The sequence below is a fragment of the Somniosus microcephalus genome, chromosome 33, assembly GCF_052327205.1.
Source record: "Somniosus microcephalus isolate GS21.2 chromosome 33, FLI_Smic_1.0, whole genome shotgun sequence".
In the NCBI taxonomy this organism is placed as follows: Eukaryota; Metazoa; Chordata; class Chondrichthyes; order Squaliformes; family Somniosidae; genus Somniosus; species Somniosus microcephalus.
This window is the reverse complement of record NC_141019.1, coordinates 12,232,679-12,247,308: the sequence shown is the minus strand read 5'-3', so window position 1 is coordinate 12,247,308 and position 14,630 is coordinate 12,232,679. Positions and strand designations below refer to the sequence as shown.

The 14,630-nt window shown below is 47.1% G+C and overlaps 1 protein-coding gene across 2 annotated transcripts in view; it reads right to left on the bottom strand.

Moving 5' to 3' along the window:
• The window catches only part of LOC147096965 (calcitonin gene-related peptide type 1 receptor-like), a 302,051-nt gene that overhangs the window by 233,138 nt on the left and 54,283 nt on the right, over positions 1-14,630 (bottom strand). For both annotated transcript variants that reach the window (XM_085972660.1, XM_085972661.1), the window contains one exon: positions 7,590-7,716. In XM_085972660.1, coding sequence (XP_085828786.1) covers positions 7,590-7,716 — 127 coding nt within the window. The remainder of the gene's footprint in view (positions 1-7,589; positions 7,717-14,630) is intronic.

Below are 14,630 nucleotides of genomic sequence, written 5' to 3'. Positions count from 1 at the left end.
TTTCTAAACTTGGCAGGGGGATGGGATACGGAGTGGAGCTATAGTAGGGGGTGATGCACAGCCAAATATAGAGGAAAAAACAAGTCAGTCTGGAAGGCAGAGCAAATATGTAATGGCACAAGGGAGTATGGCAAGGCTGGATGGCATTTATTTTAATGCAAGGAGTCTTGCGAGTAAGGCAGATGAATTGAAGGTGTTGATGAACACATGGGAGTATGATATTGTTGCTATCACAGAGACATGGTTGAGGGAGGGGCAGGACTGGCAGCTCAATATTCTGGGGTATAGAATCTTCAGGCGAGACAGAGGGGGGTGTAAAAGAGGGGGTGTCACAATATTAATCAAGGAGTCAATTACTGCAGTAAGGAGGGATGATATCTTAGCAGGTTCCTCTAACGAGGCCATATGGGTAGAACTTAAAAACAAAAAAGGGGCAAGCACTTTGCTGGGAGTGTACTATAGGCCCCCAAACAGTCAAGGGGAGATAGAAGAACAGATATGAAGGCAAATCTCAGAGAAGTGTAGAAATAATAGGGTAATAATAGTAGGTGATTTCAACTTCCCCAATATTAACTGGGATAGTCAGAGTGTGAAAGGCTCAGAGGGTGCAGAATTCTTAAAGTGCATCCAGGAAAGCTTTTTGAGCCAGCATGTAGAAAGTCCTACAAGAGAGGGGGCGGTACTGGACCTAATTCTAGGGAATGTAGCCGGGCAAGTGGTAGAAGTGTCAGTTGGAGAGCATTTTAGCGACAGTGACCATAATTTGGTGAGATTTAAGGTAGTCATGGAAAAGGACAAAGATGGACCGGAAATAAAGGTTCTAAATTGGGGGAAGGCCAATTTTAATATGATAAGGCAGGATCTGGCCAAAGTGGACTGGGATCAACTACTTGTAGGAAAATCCACATCACAGCAGTGGGAGTCATTCAGAAAGGAAATAGAGAGAATACAACGCCAACATGTTCCCGTAAAAGGTCAAGGGTGGGACCAACAAGTCCAGGGAACCCTGGATATCAAGGCATATCCAAGAATGGATTAGGAAAAAAAGGGAGGCTTGGCAGATACAAAGGACTAAAAACAGTGGAAGCCCTAGAGGAGTATAGAAACTGCAGGGGGTTACGTAAAAAAAAGAAATTAGGAGAGCAAAGAGGGGGCATGAAAAACACTGGCGGGCAAAATAAAAGGAAAATCCCAAGGTGTTTTATAAATATATTAAGGGCAAGAGGATAACCAGGGAAAGAGTAGGGCCCATTAGGGACCAAAGTGGCAATCTGTGTGTAGAGCCAGAAGATGTAGGTGAGGTTTTAAATGAATATTTTGCATCTGTGTTCACTATGGAGAAGGACGATGTAGGCATAGAAACCAGGCAGGGGGATTGTGATCTTCTTGAACAAATTAGTATCGAGAGGGAGGAGGTAGTAGCGGTTTTAGCGGGCTTAAAAGTGGATAAATCCTCAGGCCCAGACGAGATGTATCCCAGGCTGCTGTGTAAGGCAAGGGAGGAGATTGCAGGGGCTCTGACACAAATTTTCAGAACCTCTCTGGCCACAGGGGAGGTGCCAGAGGACTGGAGGACAGCTAACGTAGTACCATTATTCAAGAAGGGTAGTAGGGATAAACCAGGGAATTACAGGCCAGTCAGCCTAACATCAGTGGTAGGGAAATTATTGGAAAAAATTCTGAGGGACAGAATTAGTCTCCACTTGGAGAAGCAAGGATTAATCAAGGATAGTCAGCATGGCTTTGCCAGGGGGAGATCATGTCTAACCAATTTGATTGAATTTTTCAAGGGGGTGACTAGGTGTGTGGATGAGGGTAATGCAGTTGATGTAGTCTACATGGACTTCAGTGAGGCTTTTGACAAAGTCCCGCATGGGAGGCTGATCAAGAAGGTAAGAGCCCATGGGATCCAGGGCAATTTGGCACATTGGATCCAAAATTGACTTAGTGGCAGGAGGCAGAGGGCGATGGTCGAAGGTTGCTTTTGTGACTGGAAGCCTGTGTCCAGTGATGTACTGCAAGGATCGGAGCTGGGTCCCTTGCTGTTTGTAGTGTACATTAATGATTTTGATATGAATGTAGGAGGTATGATCAGTAAGTTCGCAGATGACACAAAAATTGGTGGAGTGGTAAATAGCGAGGAGGGAAGCCTCAGGCTACAGGACAATATAGACAGGTTGGTCAGATGGGCAGAACAGTGGCAAATGAAATTTAACCCTGAAAAGTGTGAGGTGATGCATTTTGGGAGGACTAACAAGGCAAGGGAATAAACAATGAATGGTAGGACCCTAGGAAGGACAGAGGATCAGAGGGACCTTGGTGTGCATGTACATAGGTCCCTGAAGACAGCAGGACAGGTAGATAAGGTGGTTAAAAAGGCATATGGGATACTTATATTCTATGCCTCGGCTAATGAAGGCAAGAGCAGGGAGGTTATGATGAAGCTGTACAAAACGCTCGTTAGGCCACAGCTGAAATACTGTGTGCAGTCCTGGTCGCCACACTATAGGAAGGATGTGATTGCTTTGGAGAGGGTGCAGAGGAGATTCACCAGGATGTTACCTGGGCTGGAGTGCTTCAGCTATGAGGAGAGACTGGACAGGCTGGGGTTGTTTTCCTTGGATCAGAGAAGGCTGAGGGGGGACCTGATTGAGGTGTACAAAATTATGAGGGGCATAGATAGGATAGATAGAAAGGAACTTTTCCCCATAATAGAGGTCAATAACCAGGGGGCATAGTTTCAAGGTAAGGGGCAAGAGGTTTAGAGGAGATTTGAGGAAAAACCTTTTCACCCAGAGGGTGGTTGGAATCTGGAACTCACTGCCTGAAAGGGTGGTAGAGGCAGGAACCCTCAACATTCAAGAAGCATTTAGATGAGCACTTGAAACGCCATAGCATACAAGGCTACGGAGCAAGTGCTGGAAAATGGGATTAGAATAGACAGGGCTTGATGACCGGCGCAGGCACGATGGGCCGAAGGGCCTCTTTCTGTGCTGTATAACTCTATATGACTCTAAAGAGTCTCTGGTGGGTGTAGTCTACAGGCCCCCGAACAGTAGCAATACTGTTGGACAGAGTATAAATCAACAAATAATGGAGGCCTGTAAAAAAGGTACGGTAATAATCATGGGTGATTTTAATCTCCATATTGATTGGACAAATCAAATTGGCCATGACAGCCTTGAGGAGGAGTTCATAGAGTGCATCCGGGATGGTTTCCTAGAACAGTATTTAATGGAACCAACCAGGGGACAGGCTATCTTGGATCTGGTACTATGTAATGAGACAGAATTAATAAATGATCTCATAGTAAAGGATCCTCTAGGAAAGAGTGATCATAAAATGGTTGAATTTCAAATTTGGTTGGAGGGTGAGAAAGCTGTATCTCAAACCAGTGTCCTGATCTTAAACAAAGGCAATTACAATGGCATGAGGGCAGAACTGGCTAAAGTAGACTGGAAAAATAAATTAAAGGATTAGACAGTTGAAATGCAGTGGCGGACATTTAAGGAGATATTTCATAACTCTCAACAAAAATATATTCCAGTGAGAAAGAAAGATTTTAAGAGAATGGAGCACCATCCGTGGCTAACTAAGGAAGTAAAGGATGGTATCAAATTGAAAACGAAGGCATACAATGTTGCCAAGATTGGCAGGAGACCAGAGGATTGGGAAATTTTTAAAAACCAGCAAAGGATGACTAAAAAGAGAGAGAAGATGAATTATGAGAATAAACTGGCAGGAAACATTAAAACAGATAGTAAGAGCTTCTACAGGTATATAAAAAGGAAGAGGGTTGCTAAAGTAAACGTTGGACCCTTAGAGAATGAGACTGGCGAATTAATAATGGGGAACGGGGAAATGGCAGAGACTCTGAACAAATATTTTGTATCTGTCTTCACGGTAGAAGACAATAACAACATCCCAATAATGGATAATCAAGGGGCCACAGGGAAGGGGGAACTAAAGACAATCACTATCACTGAGGAAATAGTACTTGGTAAAATAATGGGACTAAAAGATGACAAGTCCCCTGGACCAGATGGTCTGCATCCCAGGGTCTTAAAAGAAGTGTCTGCAGAGATAGTGGATGCATTGGTTGCAATATACCAAAATTCCCTGGACTCCGGAGAGGTCCCAGCGGATTGGAAAACTGCAAATGTAACACCCCTATTTAAGAAAGGAGGGAGACAGAAAGCAGGAAACTATAGACCAGTTAGCCTAACATCTGTCATTGGGAAAATGTTGGAGTCCTTCATTAAGGAAGCAGTAGCAGGGCATTTGGAAAATCATAATAGTCAAGCAGAGTCAGCATGGTTTTCTGAAAGGGAAATCATGTTTAACAAACTTGCTGGAGTTCTTTGAGGAGGTAACGAGCAGGGCGGACAAAGGTGAACCAGTGGATGTGGTGTATTTGGATTTCCAAAAGGCATTCGATAAGGTCCCACATAAAAGGTTACTGCATAAAATAAGAGCTCACGGAGTTGGGGGTAATATATTAGCATGGATAGAGAATTGGCTAACTAACAGAAAGCAGAGAGTCGGGATAAATGGGTCATTTTCCGGTTGGCAAACGGTAACTAGTGGGGTGCCACAGGGATCGGAGCTGGGGCCTCAACTATTTACAATCTACATTAATGACTTGGATGAAGGGACCGAGTGTAATGTAGCCAAGTTTGCGGATGATACAAAGATGGGTGGGAAAGCAAGTTGTGCAGAGGACCCAAAGAATCTGCAAAGGGATATAGATAGGCTAAGTGAGTGGGCAAACATTTGGCAGATGGAGTATAATGTGGGAAAGTGCGAGGTTATACACTTTGGCAGGAAAAATAAAAAAGCAAATTATTATTTAAATGGAGAGAGATTACAAAATGCTACAGTTCAGAGGGACCTGGGGGTCCTTGTGCATGAAACACAAAAAGTTAGCATGAAGGTACAGCAAGTAATCAAAAAGGCAAATGGAATGTTGGCCTTTATTACAAGGGGGTTGGAGTATAAAAGCAGGGAAGTCTGTACAGGGTATTGGTGAGACCACACCTTGGAGTACTGCGTACAGTTTTGGTCTCCTTATTTAAGGAAGGATATACTTGCATTGGAGGCAGTGTGTGATGGGACAGTGTAGAGGGAGCTTTACTCTGTATCTAGGCTGTACTGTACACCTGCCCTGGGAGTGTTTGATGGAACAGTGTAGAGGGAGCTTTACTCTGTATCTACCCTGTGCAGTACTTGCTCTGGGATTGTTTGATGGGACAGTGTAGAGGGAGCTTTACTCTGTATCTAACCCATGCTGTACCTGCCCTGGGAGTGTTTGATGGGACAGTGTAGAGGGAGCTTTACTCTGTATCTAATCCATGCTGTACCTGCCCTGGGAGTGTTTGATGGGACAGTGTAGAGGGAGCTTTACTCTGTATCTACCCTGTGCAGTACTTGCTCTGGGATTGTTTGATGGGACAGTGTAGAGGGAGCTTTACTCTGTATCTAACCCATGCTGTACCTGCCCTGGGAGTGTTTGATGGGACAGTGTAGAGGGAGCTTTACTCTGTATCTAATCCATGCTGTACCTGCCCTGGGAGTGTTTGATGGGACAGTGTAGAGGGAGCTTTACTCTGTATCTAACCCATGCTCTACCTGCCCTGGGAGTGTTTGAAGGAGCTTTACTCTGTATCTAACCCGTGCTGTACCTGCCCTGGGAGTGTTTGAAGGAGCTTTACTCTGTATCTAACCCGTGCTGTACCTGCCCTCTGAGTGTTTGATCGGATGGCATTGAGGGAGGTGCTGCACTACTTGTTGGTTTGGATGGATGGTGGATTCCTCATCCTGCCCATTAGAGGCCATTTTTCTGGTTGCTATGCCTTGTTTCACCTGGTGTCTCAACTTGGCTGCTGAGAATCGGCGGATGCAGGAACTCCCGCTGGTTTGCGAGTCTCTCTGCTGGCCTGACCCTGGCCCCTGCTACACCACTGGCTAAATTGGCGGCTGGTGATGCTCTGCCTGGCCCCAGAGAATCTACGGCATATCCATGTCTCAGCCTCATATTGGAGCTCTTTTGGTACCCTCCCACCAATTTACAGCCCATTTTGTTAGAAACGTCTCTTTAAAATGTCCCAATAATAAGTTTGTGTACAAGTGATTCACTTATAAAGGGATCAAAATTCCTGTGTCTTTTTATTGTGTGAAGACCACACAATCTGAGCGGGAGGAAATTGGGCAAGAACTTAGTTAGAATCAGAAAATCAGAATGATACAGCACAGAAGGAGGCCATTCGGCCCATTGTGCTTGTGCCAGCTCTTTGGTAGAGCGATCCAATTAATCCCAGTCCCTTGCCCTTTCCCCATAGCCCTGCAAATTTTGCCCCTTCGAGTATTTGGGGGCTCCTTCTGTCTGCCCCCACCCTGTTGTGATGGTAGAGAAGGAGGTGGGTGCACCTTCCTATCTCTCTAATCTCCTCTAGCCCGACAACCCTCCGAGATATCTGCGCTGCTCAAATTCTGGCCTCTTGAGCATCCCCAATTATAATCGCTCCACCATTGGTGGCCGTGTTTTCAGCTTCCTGGGCCCTACGCTCTGGAATTTCCTCCCTAAACCTCTCCGCCTCTCTCTCCTCCTTTAAGATGTTCCTTAAAACCTACCTCTTTGATCAAGCTTTTGATCATCTGCCCTAATATCTCCTTATGGGGCTTGGTATCAAATTTTGTTTGATAATCGCTCCTGTGAAGCGCCTTGGGATGTTTTACTATGTTAAAGGCGCTATATAAATAAACGTCGTTGTTGTTGTTGAGTGACAGGATGGCATCAGGTATCCTAAATTTCGCCAGCTCTTCCTCAGTTACCCCAATGCCTTGCACAGCTGCCTGAAGCAGTGTTAGCGTGCGTGCCAGCTGCAAGTAGGCCCAGCAGTTGTTTGCTTTGTTTCTTTGCAATGCGGCAAGTTTTTAAGAAGGGGAATCTTAAATTCAGAATCTCTCAGTCCCTCCTCTGCATAATCTGTCCAGCTCGACCGGCTCCAGTTCACATTACCGCCAATCACCCCACGCCCCAACCAAAATAAGCACCCACGCTGTGTCCACATGGCACAAGGACCTTGTCTAAAATACGGTTATTTGCTGACGCTGTGATTCGGATGGTGTTGGGATCAGACAGCGAGTGGGGCCCTGCCCTGTTGTACCGCTGGCGGATCAGTGGCCTGATCGGAATTTCAGCGCTAATTGGTTTTGCACAGGATTCATTGCTCACAGTTAACCTTTAACCTCCCTCACAGGACATGATGAAAAGGCTGCCAATGCATTTCAGCGCAGGCCTTCAGCGCAAGTTTGGGGATTTGCGAGAAAGCATTTCTGACTACGGAGCAGGAGGGCTTTTGAAAGAATGCATCAGCTCAGATGGAGCACGGTGCTGAGACAGGCTGTAGTTACTGAGGTTTTGCTCTGTCACATGATGCCGGGCGCCCAGCTGTTGCAGTGTGATGGGATAGGGCCGAACATAGCGATTGGTTGTGAACAAGTAAATGCACAGATGAAGTGCAGCCAAGGGAGTCGGTCTCAGCTCTCAACTTGACACTGACATTTCTTTTGAAGCAGTTAAGACTTACAGGGTTCCTTGCCACCAGGTCCTGGTTGTTTACCACAGTCGACAGCCAAATGATGGTGACTATGGAGTTGAGGATGTACGATACGAAGAGGTTTTTGTGCAGTGAGACCCTCTGGCAGCTGAGACTCCTGGGGGACAAGAAGCAAAATATGGTTGTGTTTTAGAGTTACCATGAGATGGCTGACACAGCTTTTCATGCCTGTCCTCACGGTAAGGAACAGAACTGGCAGTAAAAACAGTGCATCATTAACAATCGGAGCCTTGACACTGCCTCACTGGGTGCATCATCCAGTGCCTCCTGCTGAAAAGTGGGAGCAGTACGTGAGAACAAGATTGGGCTTGGCTGTGATGCTTCAACCGGTCAAATATCTTGCCGAAACTTGAGCAAAGACTTTCTGATCTGAGCACAGGCCAGGCAAGGGGTGGCTGACATTGTAAGTTTTTTTGGAACCAGGAACACTCTGGCGACTGCTGCTGGCCGGCAATCATCTGACCTCCCATTGTTCTTCTCCTTCCTGGGACTCAGCGAAATTGGAATGCTGACAATGGGTGAGCTGCCTCAGGAGGAGCAGTGCCATCAGCTCGCCCAAATTATTCAAATGAGTCCCATGGCGCAATTCTTGCGAGCCTTGGGCCTCCCAGTTCACTTCTGTGCCCGAAAACAGGCCATAAGAAATGTTTACTCCCTTGTCTTTACAGGTCAATCAGACAGTAACGAGAGGGCAGAAGTTAGAGATAATCACAAAAAGAATTAAAGGGGACACTATAAAAATATGATCTACACGGAGGCTGGTTAAAATGTGGAATTCCCTGCTGCAAATCATTCTTTCAAAAGGGAATTAGAAAGTTACTTGAAAAAGAGGTATATTAAAGGGTATGGGGAGTGAGGGGAGAGTGGGATTAGACTGGGTGGGATATTAAAGGGTATGGAGAGTGAGGAGGCGAGTGGGGTTAGACTGGGTGGGATATTAAAGGGTATGGGGAGTGAGGGGAGAGTGGGATTAGACTGGGTGGGATATTAAAGGGTATGGGGAGTGAGGGGGAGAGTGGGATTAGACTGGGTGGGATATTAAAGGGTATGGGAAGTGAGGAGGGGAGTGGGATATTAAAGGGTATGGGGAGTGAGGGGAGAGTGGGGTTAGACATAAGAACATAAGAAGTAGGAGCAGGAGTAGGCCATACGGCCCCTCGGGCCTGCTCCGCCATTCAATAGGATCATGGCTGATCCGAATCTAGACTCACGTCCACTTCCCTGCCCTCTCCCCGTAACCCCTAATTCCTTTATCTGCTAGGAAACTGTCTATCTCCATTTTAAATTTATTTAATGTTGCAGCTTCCGCAGCTCTCTGGGGTAGCAAATTCCATAGATTTACTACTCTCTGAGTGAAGAAGTTTCTCCTCATCTCAGTTTTGAAAGGGCAGCCCCTTATTCTTAGATTATGCCCCCTAGTTCTAGTCTCACCCATCAGTGGAAACATCCTCACCGCATCCACCCGATCAAGCCCCCTCACAATCTTATATGTTTCGATAAGATCGCCTCTCATTCTTCTGAACTCCAATGAGTAGAGTCCCAACCTACTCAACCTTTCCTCATACGTCAACCCCCTCATCTCCGGAATCAACCGAGTGAACCTTCTCTGAACCGCCTCGAGAGCAAGTATATCTTTTCTTAAATATGGAAACCAAAACTGCACGCAGTATTCCAGGTGTGGCCTCACCAATACCCTGTATAACTGCAGCAAGACTTCCCTGTTTTTATACTCCATCCCCCTTGCAATAAAAGCCAAGATTCCATTGACCTTCCTGATCACCTGCTGCACCTGCATACTAACTTTTTGTGTTTCATGCACCAGGACCCCCAGATCCCTTTGTACTGTAGCACTTTGCAGTTTCTCTCCATTTAGATAATAACTTGCTCTTTGATTTTTTCTGCCAAAGTGCATAACCTCACACTTTCCAACATTATATTGCATCTGCCAAATCTCTGCCCACTCACTTAGCCTGTCTATGTCCTTTTGCAGGTTTTTTATGTCCTCCTCACTCACTGCTTTCCCTCCCATCTTTGTATCGTCGGCAAACTTGGATATGTTGCACTCGGTCCCTTCCTCCAAATCGTTAATATAGATTGTAAAGAGTTGGGGTCCCAGCACTGACCCCTGCGGAACACCACTAGTTACTGATTGCCAGCCCGAGAACGAACCATTTATCCCAACTCTTTGTTTTCTGTTAGATAGCCAATCTTCCACCCATGCCAGTATATTACCCCCAATCCCGTGATTTCTTATCTTGATCAGTAATCTTTTGTCTGGAACCTTGTCAAATGCCTTTTGGAAGTCCAAATACACTACATCCACTGGTTCCCCTTTATCCACCCTGTATGTTACATCCTCAAAAAATTCGAGCAAATTTGTCAAACATGACTTCCCCTTCATAAAACCATGCTGACTCTGTCCTATTAAATTATGTTTATCCAAATGCTCTGTTACTGTTTCCTTAATAATGGACTCCAACATTTTGCCAACCACAGATGTTCGGCTAACTGGTCTATAGTTTCCAGCATTTTGTCTACTTCCCTTCTTAAATAAGGGTGTTACATTAGCAGTTTTCCAATCTGCCGGGACCTTTCCTGAGTCCAGGGAGTTCTGGAAAATAATCACCAATGCATCCACAATCCCGACCGCCACTTCTCTCAAGACCCTAGGATGTAGGCCATCAGGTCCGGGGGATTTATTCGCCTTAAGTCCCATTATTTTACTGAGTACCATCTCCTTAGTGATTTTAATCGTGTTTAGCTACTCCCCCCACATTTGTCCAGTGTTGGGATATTTTTAGTGTCCTCTACTGTAAAGACTGATACAAAATATTTGTTCAGCGTCTTTGCCATCTCCATGTTCCCCACCACTAGTTTCCCGGTCCCATCCTCTAAGGGACCAACGTTCACTTTAGCCACCCTTTTTCTTTTTATATAGCTGTAGAAACTCTTGCTATCTGTTTTTATATTTTTTGCTAGTTTACTTTCATAATCTATATTCCCTTTCTTAATTAATCTTTTAGTTATTGTTTGCTGGCTTTTAAATGCTTCCCAATCTTCTATCCTCCCACTAGATTTGGCTACTTTATATGCCCTTGTTTTCAGTCGGATACTATCCTTTATTACTTTACTTAGCCACGGATGGCTGTCTTTTCTTTTATTCCCCTTTTTCCTCAGTGGAATATATTTATCTTGAAAGATGTGAAATATCTCCTTGAATGTAGACTACTGCTCTTGTACCGTCTTACACTTTAATCTGTTTTCCCAGTCCACTTTAGTCAATTCTACTCTCATGCCTTCATAGTCTCCTTTATTTAAGCTCAGTACGCTGGTTTGAGATCCAACTCTCTCCTCCTTAAACTGAATTTGGAATTCAACCATATTATGGTCACTCATTCCAAGGGGATCCTTTACTAGGACATTTTTTATTAATCCTGTCTCATTACACAGGACCAGATCTAAGATTGCCTGCCCCCTGGTTGGTTCAGTTACATACTGCTCAAGGAACCCATCCCTAATACACTCTATGAACTCTTCCTCAAGGCTGCCATGCCCAATTTGATTAGTCCAGTCAATATGAAAGTTAAAATCCCCCATGATTATAGCTGTTCCCTTATTACAAGCCCCAACTATTTCCTGATTTATACTCCGACCAACAGAGGTGCAACTGTTAGGAGGCCTATAGACTACGCCCACTAGTGACTTTTTCCCCTTATTATTCCTTATCTCCACCCAAACTATTTCACTATCCTGATCCTTTGACCCAATATCATTTCTGACTATTGCAGTGATTCCATCCTTGATTAACATAGCAACCCCACCTCCCTTTCCTTCCGGTCTGTCCTTCCTAATTGTCAAATACCCTTGCATGTTTAGTTCCCAGTCATGATTATCTTGCAGCCATGTTTCCGTAATGGCCACCAGATCATACCCATGTGTAGTTATTTGTACCGTCAACTCGTCAATTTTGTTACGAATGCTGCGTGCATTCAGATAAAGAACTTTCAAATAGGTTTTCTGACAATTTATTCCTGCTTTTACCCCTTTTACTACTTTACCTTTATCATTATACATTCTGTCCCTTCCTGACACGCTCTGGTTTTTAATTCCCCCACTGCTACCTTGCTCTATTGCCTTCTCCGCTGTCATTTTTATTTTTCGCTCTCTTAAAACCAGTCTTTGAGCCACGCATTTAACTCTCTAATTTTATTTACCCTAGCCAAATTTGCATGTGGCTCAGGTAGTAATCCAGAGATTATTACCCTTGTGGTTCTGCTTTTTAATTTGGCCCCTAGCTGCTCAAACTCCCTCAGCAGAACCTCCTTCCTTGTCCTATCCATGTCGTTGGTACCAACATGGACCACGACAACTGGATCCTCCCCCTCCCACTCCAAGTTTCTCTCCAGCCCAGAGGAGATGTCCTTAACCCTGGCACCGGGCAGGCAACACAGCCTTCGGGACTCTCGCTCTCGGCTGCTAAGAACTCTATCTATCCCCCTAACGATACTATCCCCTACCACTACAACATTTCTTTTATCTCCCCCCACATGAATGGCCCCCCGCTCCACGGTGCTGTGGCTGGGTTGCTCATCCTCCCCGCAGTCCCCGTTCCCATCCTCACAGGGAGTAAGAGCCGCAAACCTATTGGACAAGAGCAAGGGTTGCGGCTCCTCCAACACTACCTCCTGGATCCCCGTACCTGCCTCACTTCTAGTCACACCATCCTGACCCTGGCCACGGACTACATCTGAATTAATTAATCTAATTGGTGTGACTACCTCCTGATAATTCTCCCCCTCCCTGATGTGTCTCAGTGTTTGAAGCTCGGACTCCAGCTCTTCAACATGGAGCCGGAATTCCTCGAGCAGCCAACACTGGCTGCAAATGTGATCACCGTGAGCATCAATGGTGTCCACCAGCTCCCACATATTGCAGCAGCAACACATCACCTGATCTCCCATTCTATGTAATTAATTAAATTTATTAATATTATTCTTAAATACCCTCTGCCCCGATTCTAGATGATGAATATCGCACCTTAGAAATTATAAACCACAGAGTTTAAGCTTAAAAACGAGACAAATACTCACCAACCAATCACTTACCCGCTTTCTGGTGACGTCACACTTGGATTACTTTTTACCTCTCTCCTTCCCTCTGAGGTCTGAGACTGGAGATTGGTACACCTCACCTGGGTCTCGGGAACCTTTATACAGCCGCTCAGCCCGCGATTCCCGCCGATTCTCGCACTGAGACCTCACCTGGGTCTCGGGAGCCTTTATACAGCCGCTCAGCCCGCGATTCCCGCCGATTCTCGCACTGAGACCTCACCTGGGTCTCGGGAGCCTTTATACAGCTGCTCAGCCCGCGATTCCCACCGACTTTCGCACTGAGGCCTTACCTGGGTCTCGGGAGCCTTTATACAGCCGCTCAGCCCGCGATTCCCGCCGATTCTCGCACTGAGACCTCACCTGGGTCTCGGGAGCCTTTATACAGCCGCTCAGCCCGCGATTCCCGCCGATTCTCGCACTGAGACCTCACCTGGGTCTCGGGAGCCTTTATACAGCCGCTCAGCCCGCGATTCCCACCGACTTTCGCACTGAGGCCTTACCTGGGTCTCGGGAGCCTTTATACAGCCGCTCAGCCCGCGATTCCCACCGATTCTCGCACTGAGACCTCACCTGGGTCTCGGGAGCCTTTATACAGCCGCTCAGCCCGCGATTCCCACCGACTCTCGCACTGAGGCCTTACCTGGGTCTCGGGAGCCTTTATACAGCCGCTCAGCCCGCGATTCCCGCCGATTCTCGCACTGAGGCCTTACCTGGGTCTCGGGAGCCTTTATACAGCCGCTCAGCCCGTGATTCCCACCGAGTCTCGCACTGAGACCTCACCTGGGTCTCGGGAGCCTTTATACAGCCGCTCAGCCTGCGATTCCCACCGACTCTCGCACTGAGGCCTTACCTGGGTCTCGGGAGCCTTTATACAGCCGCTCAGCCCGCGATTCCCGCCGATTCTCGCACTGAGGCCTTACCTGGGTCTCGGGAGCCTTTATACAGCCGCTCAGCCCGCGATTCCCGCCGATTCTCGCACTGAGACCTTACCTGGGTCTCGGGAGCCTTTATACAGCCGCTCAGCCCGTGATTCCCACCGAGTCTCGCACTGAGGCCTTACCTGGGTCTCGGGAGCCTTTATACAGCCGCTCAGCCCGCGATTCCCGCCGATTCTCGCACTGAGACCTTACCTGGGTCTCGGGAGCCTTTATACAGCCGCTCAGCCCGCGATTCCCGCCGATTCTCGCACTGAGACCTTACCTGGGTCTCGGGAGCCTTTATACAGCCGCTCAGCCCGCGATTCCCACCGAGTCTCGCACTGAGACCTCACCTGGGTCTCGGGAGCCTTTATACAGCCGCTCAGCCCGCCGACTCTCGCCTGAGGCCTTACCTGGGTCTCTGGAACCTTTATACAGCCGCTCAGCCCGCGATTCCCGCCGACTCTCGCACTGAGGCCTTACCTGGGTCTCTGGAGCCTTTATACAGCCACTCAGCTTGCCGACTCTCGCACTGAGGTCTTAGCTGGGTCTCGGGAGCCTTTATACAGCCGCTCAGCCCGCGATTCCCACCGACTCTCGCACTGAGGCCTTACCTGGGTCTCTGGAGCCTTTATACAGCCGCTCAGCCAGCGATTCCCACCGATTCTCGCACTGGGTGGGATATTAAAGGGTATGGGGAGTGAGGAGGGGAGTGGGATATTAAAGGGTATGGGAAGTGAGGGGAGAGTGGGATATTAAAGGGTACGGGGAGTGAGGAGGAGAATGGGATTAGACTGGGTGGGATATTACAGGGTATGGGGACTGAGGAGGAGAGTGGGATATTAAAGGGTATGGGGAGTGAGCAGGAGAGTGGGATTAGACTGGGTGGGATATTACAGGGTATGGGGAGTGAGGAGGAGAGTGGGATATTAAAGGGTATGGGGAGTGAGCAGGAGAGTGAGATTAGACTGGGTGGGATATTA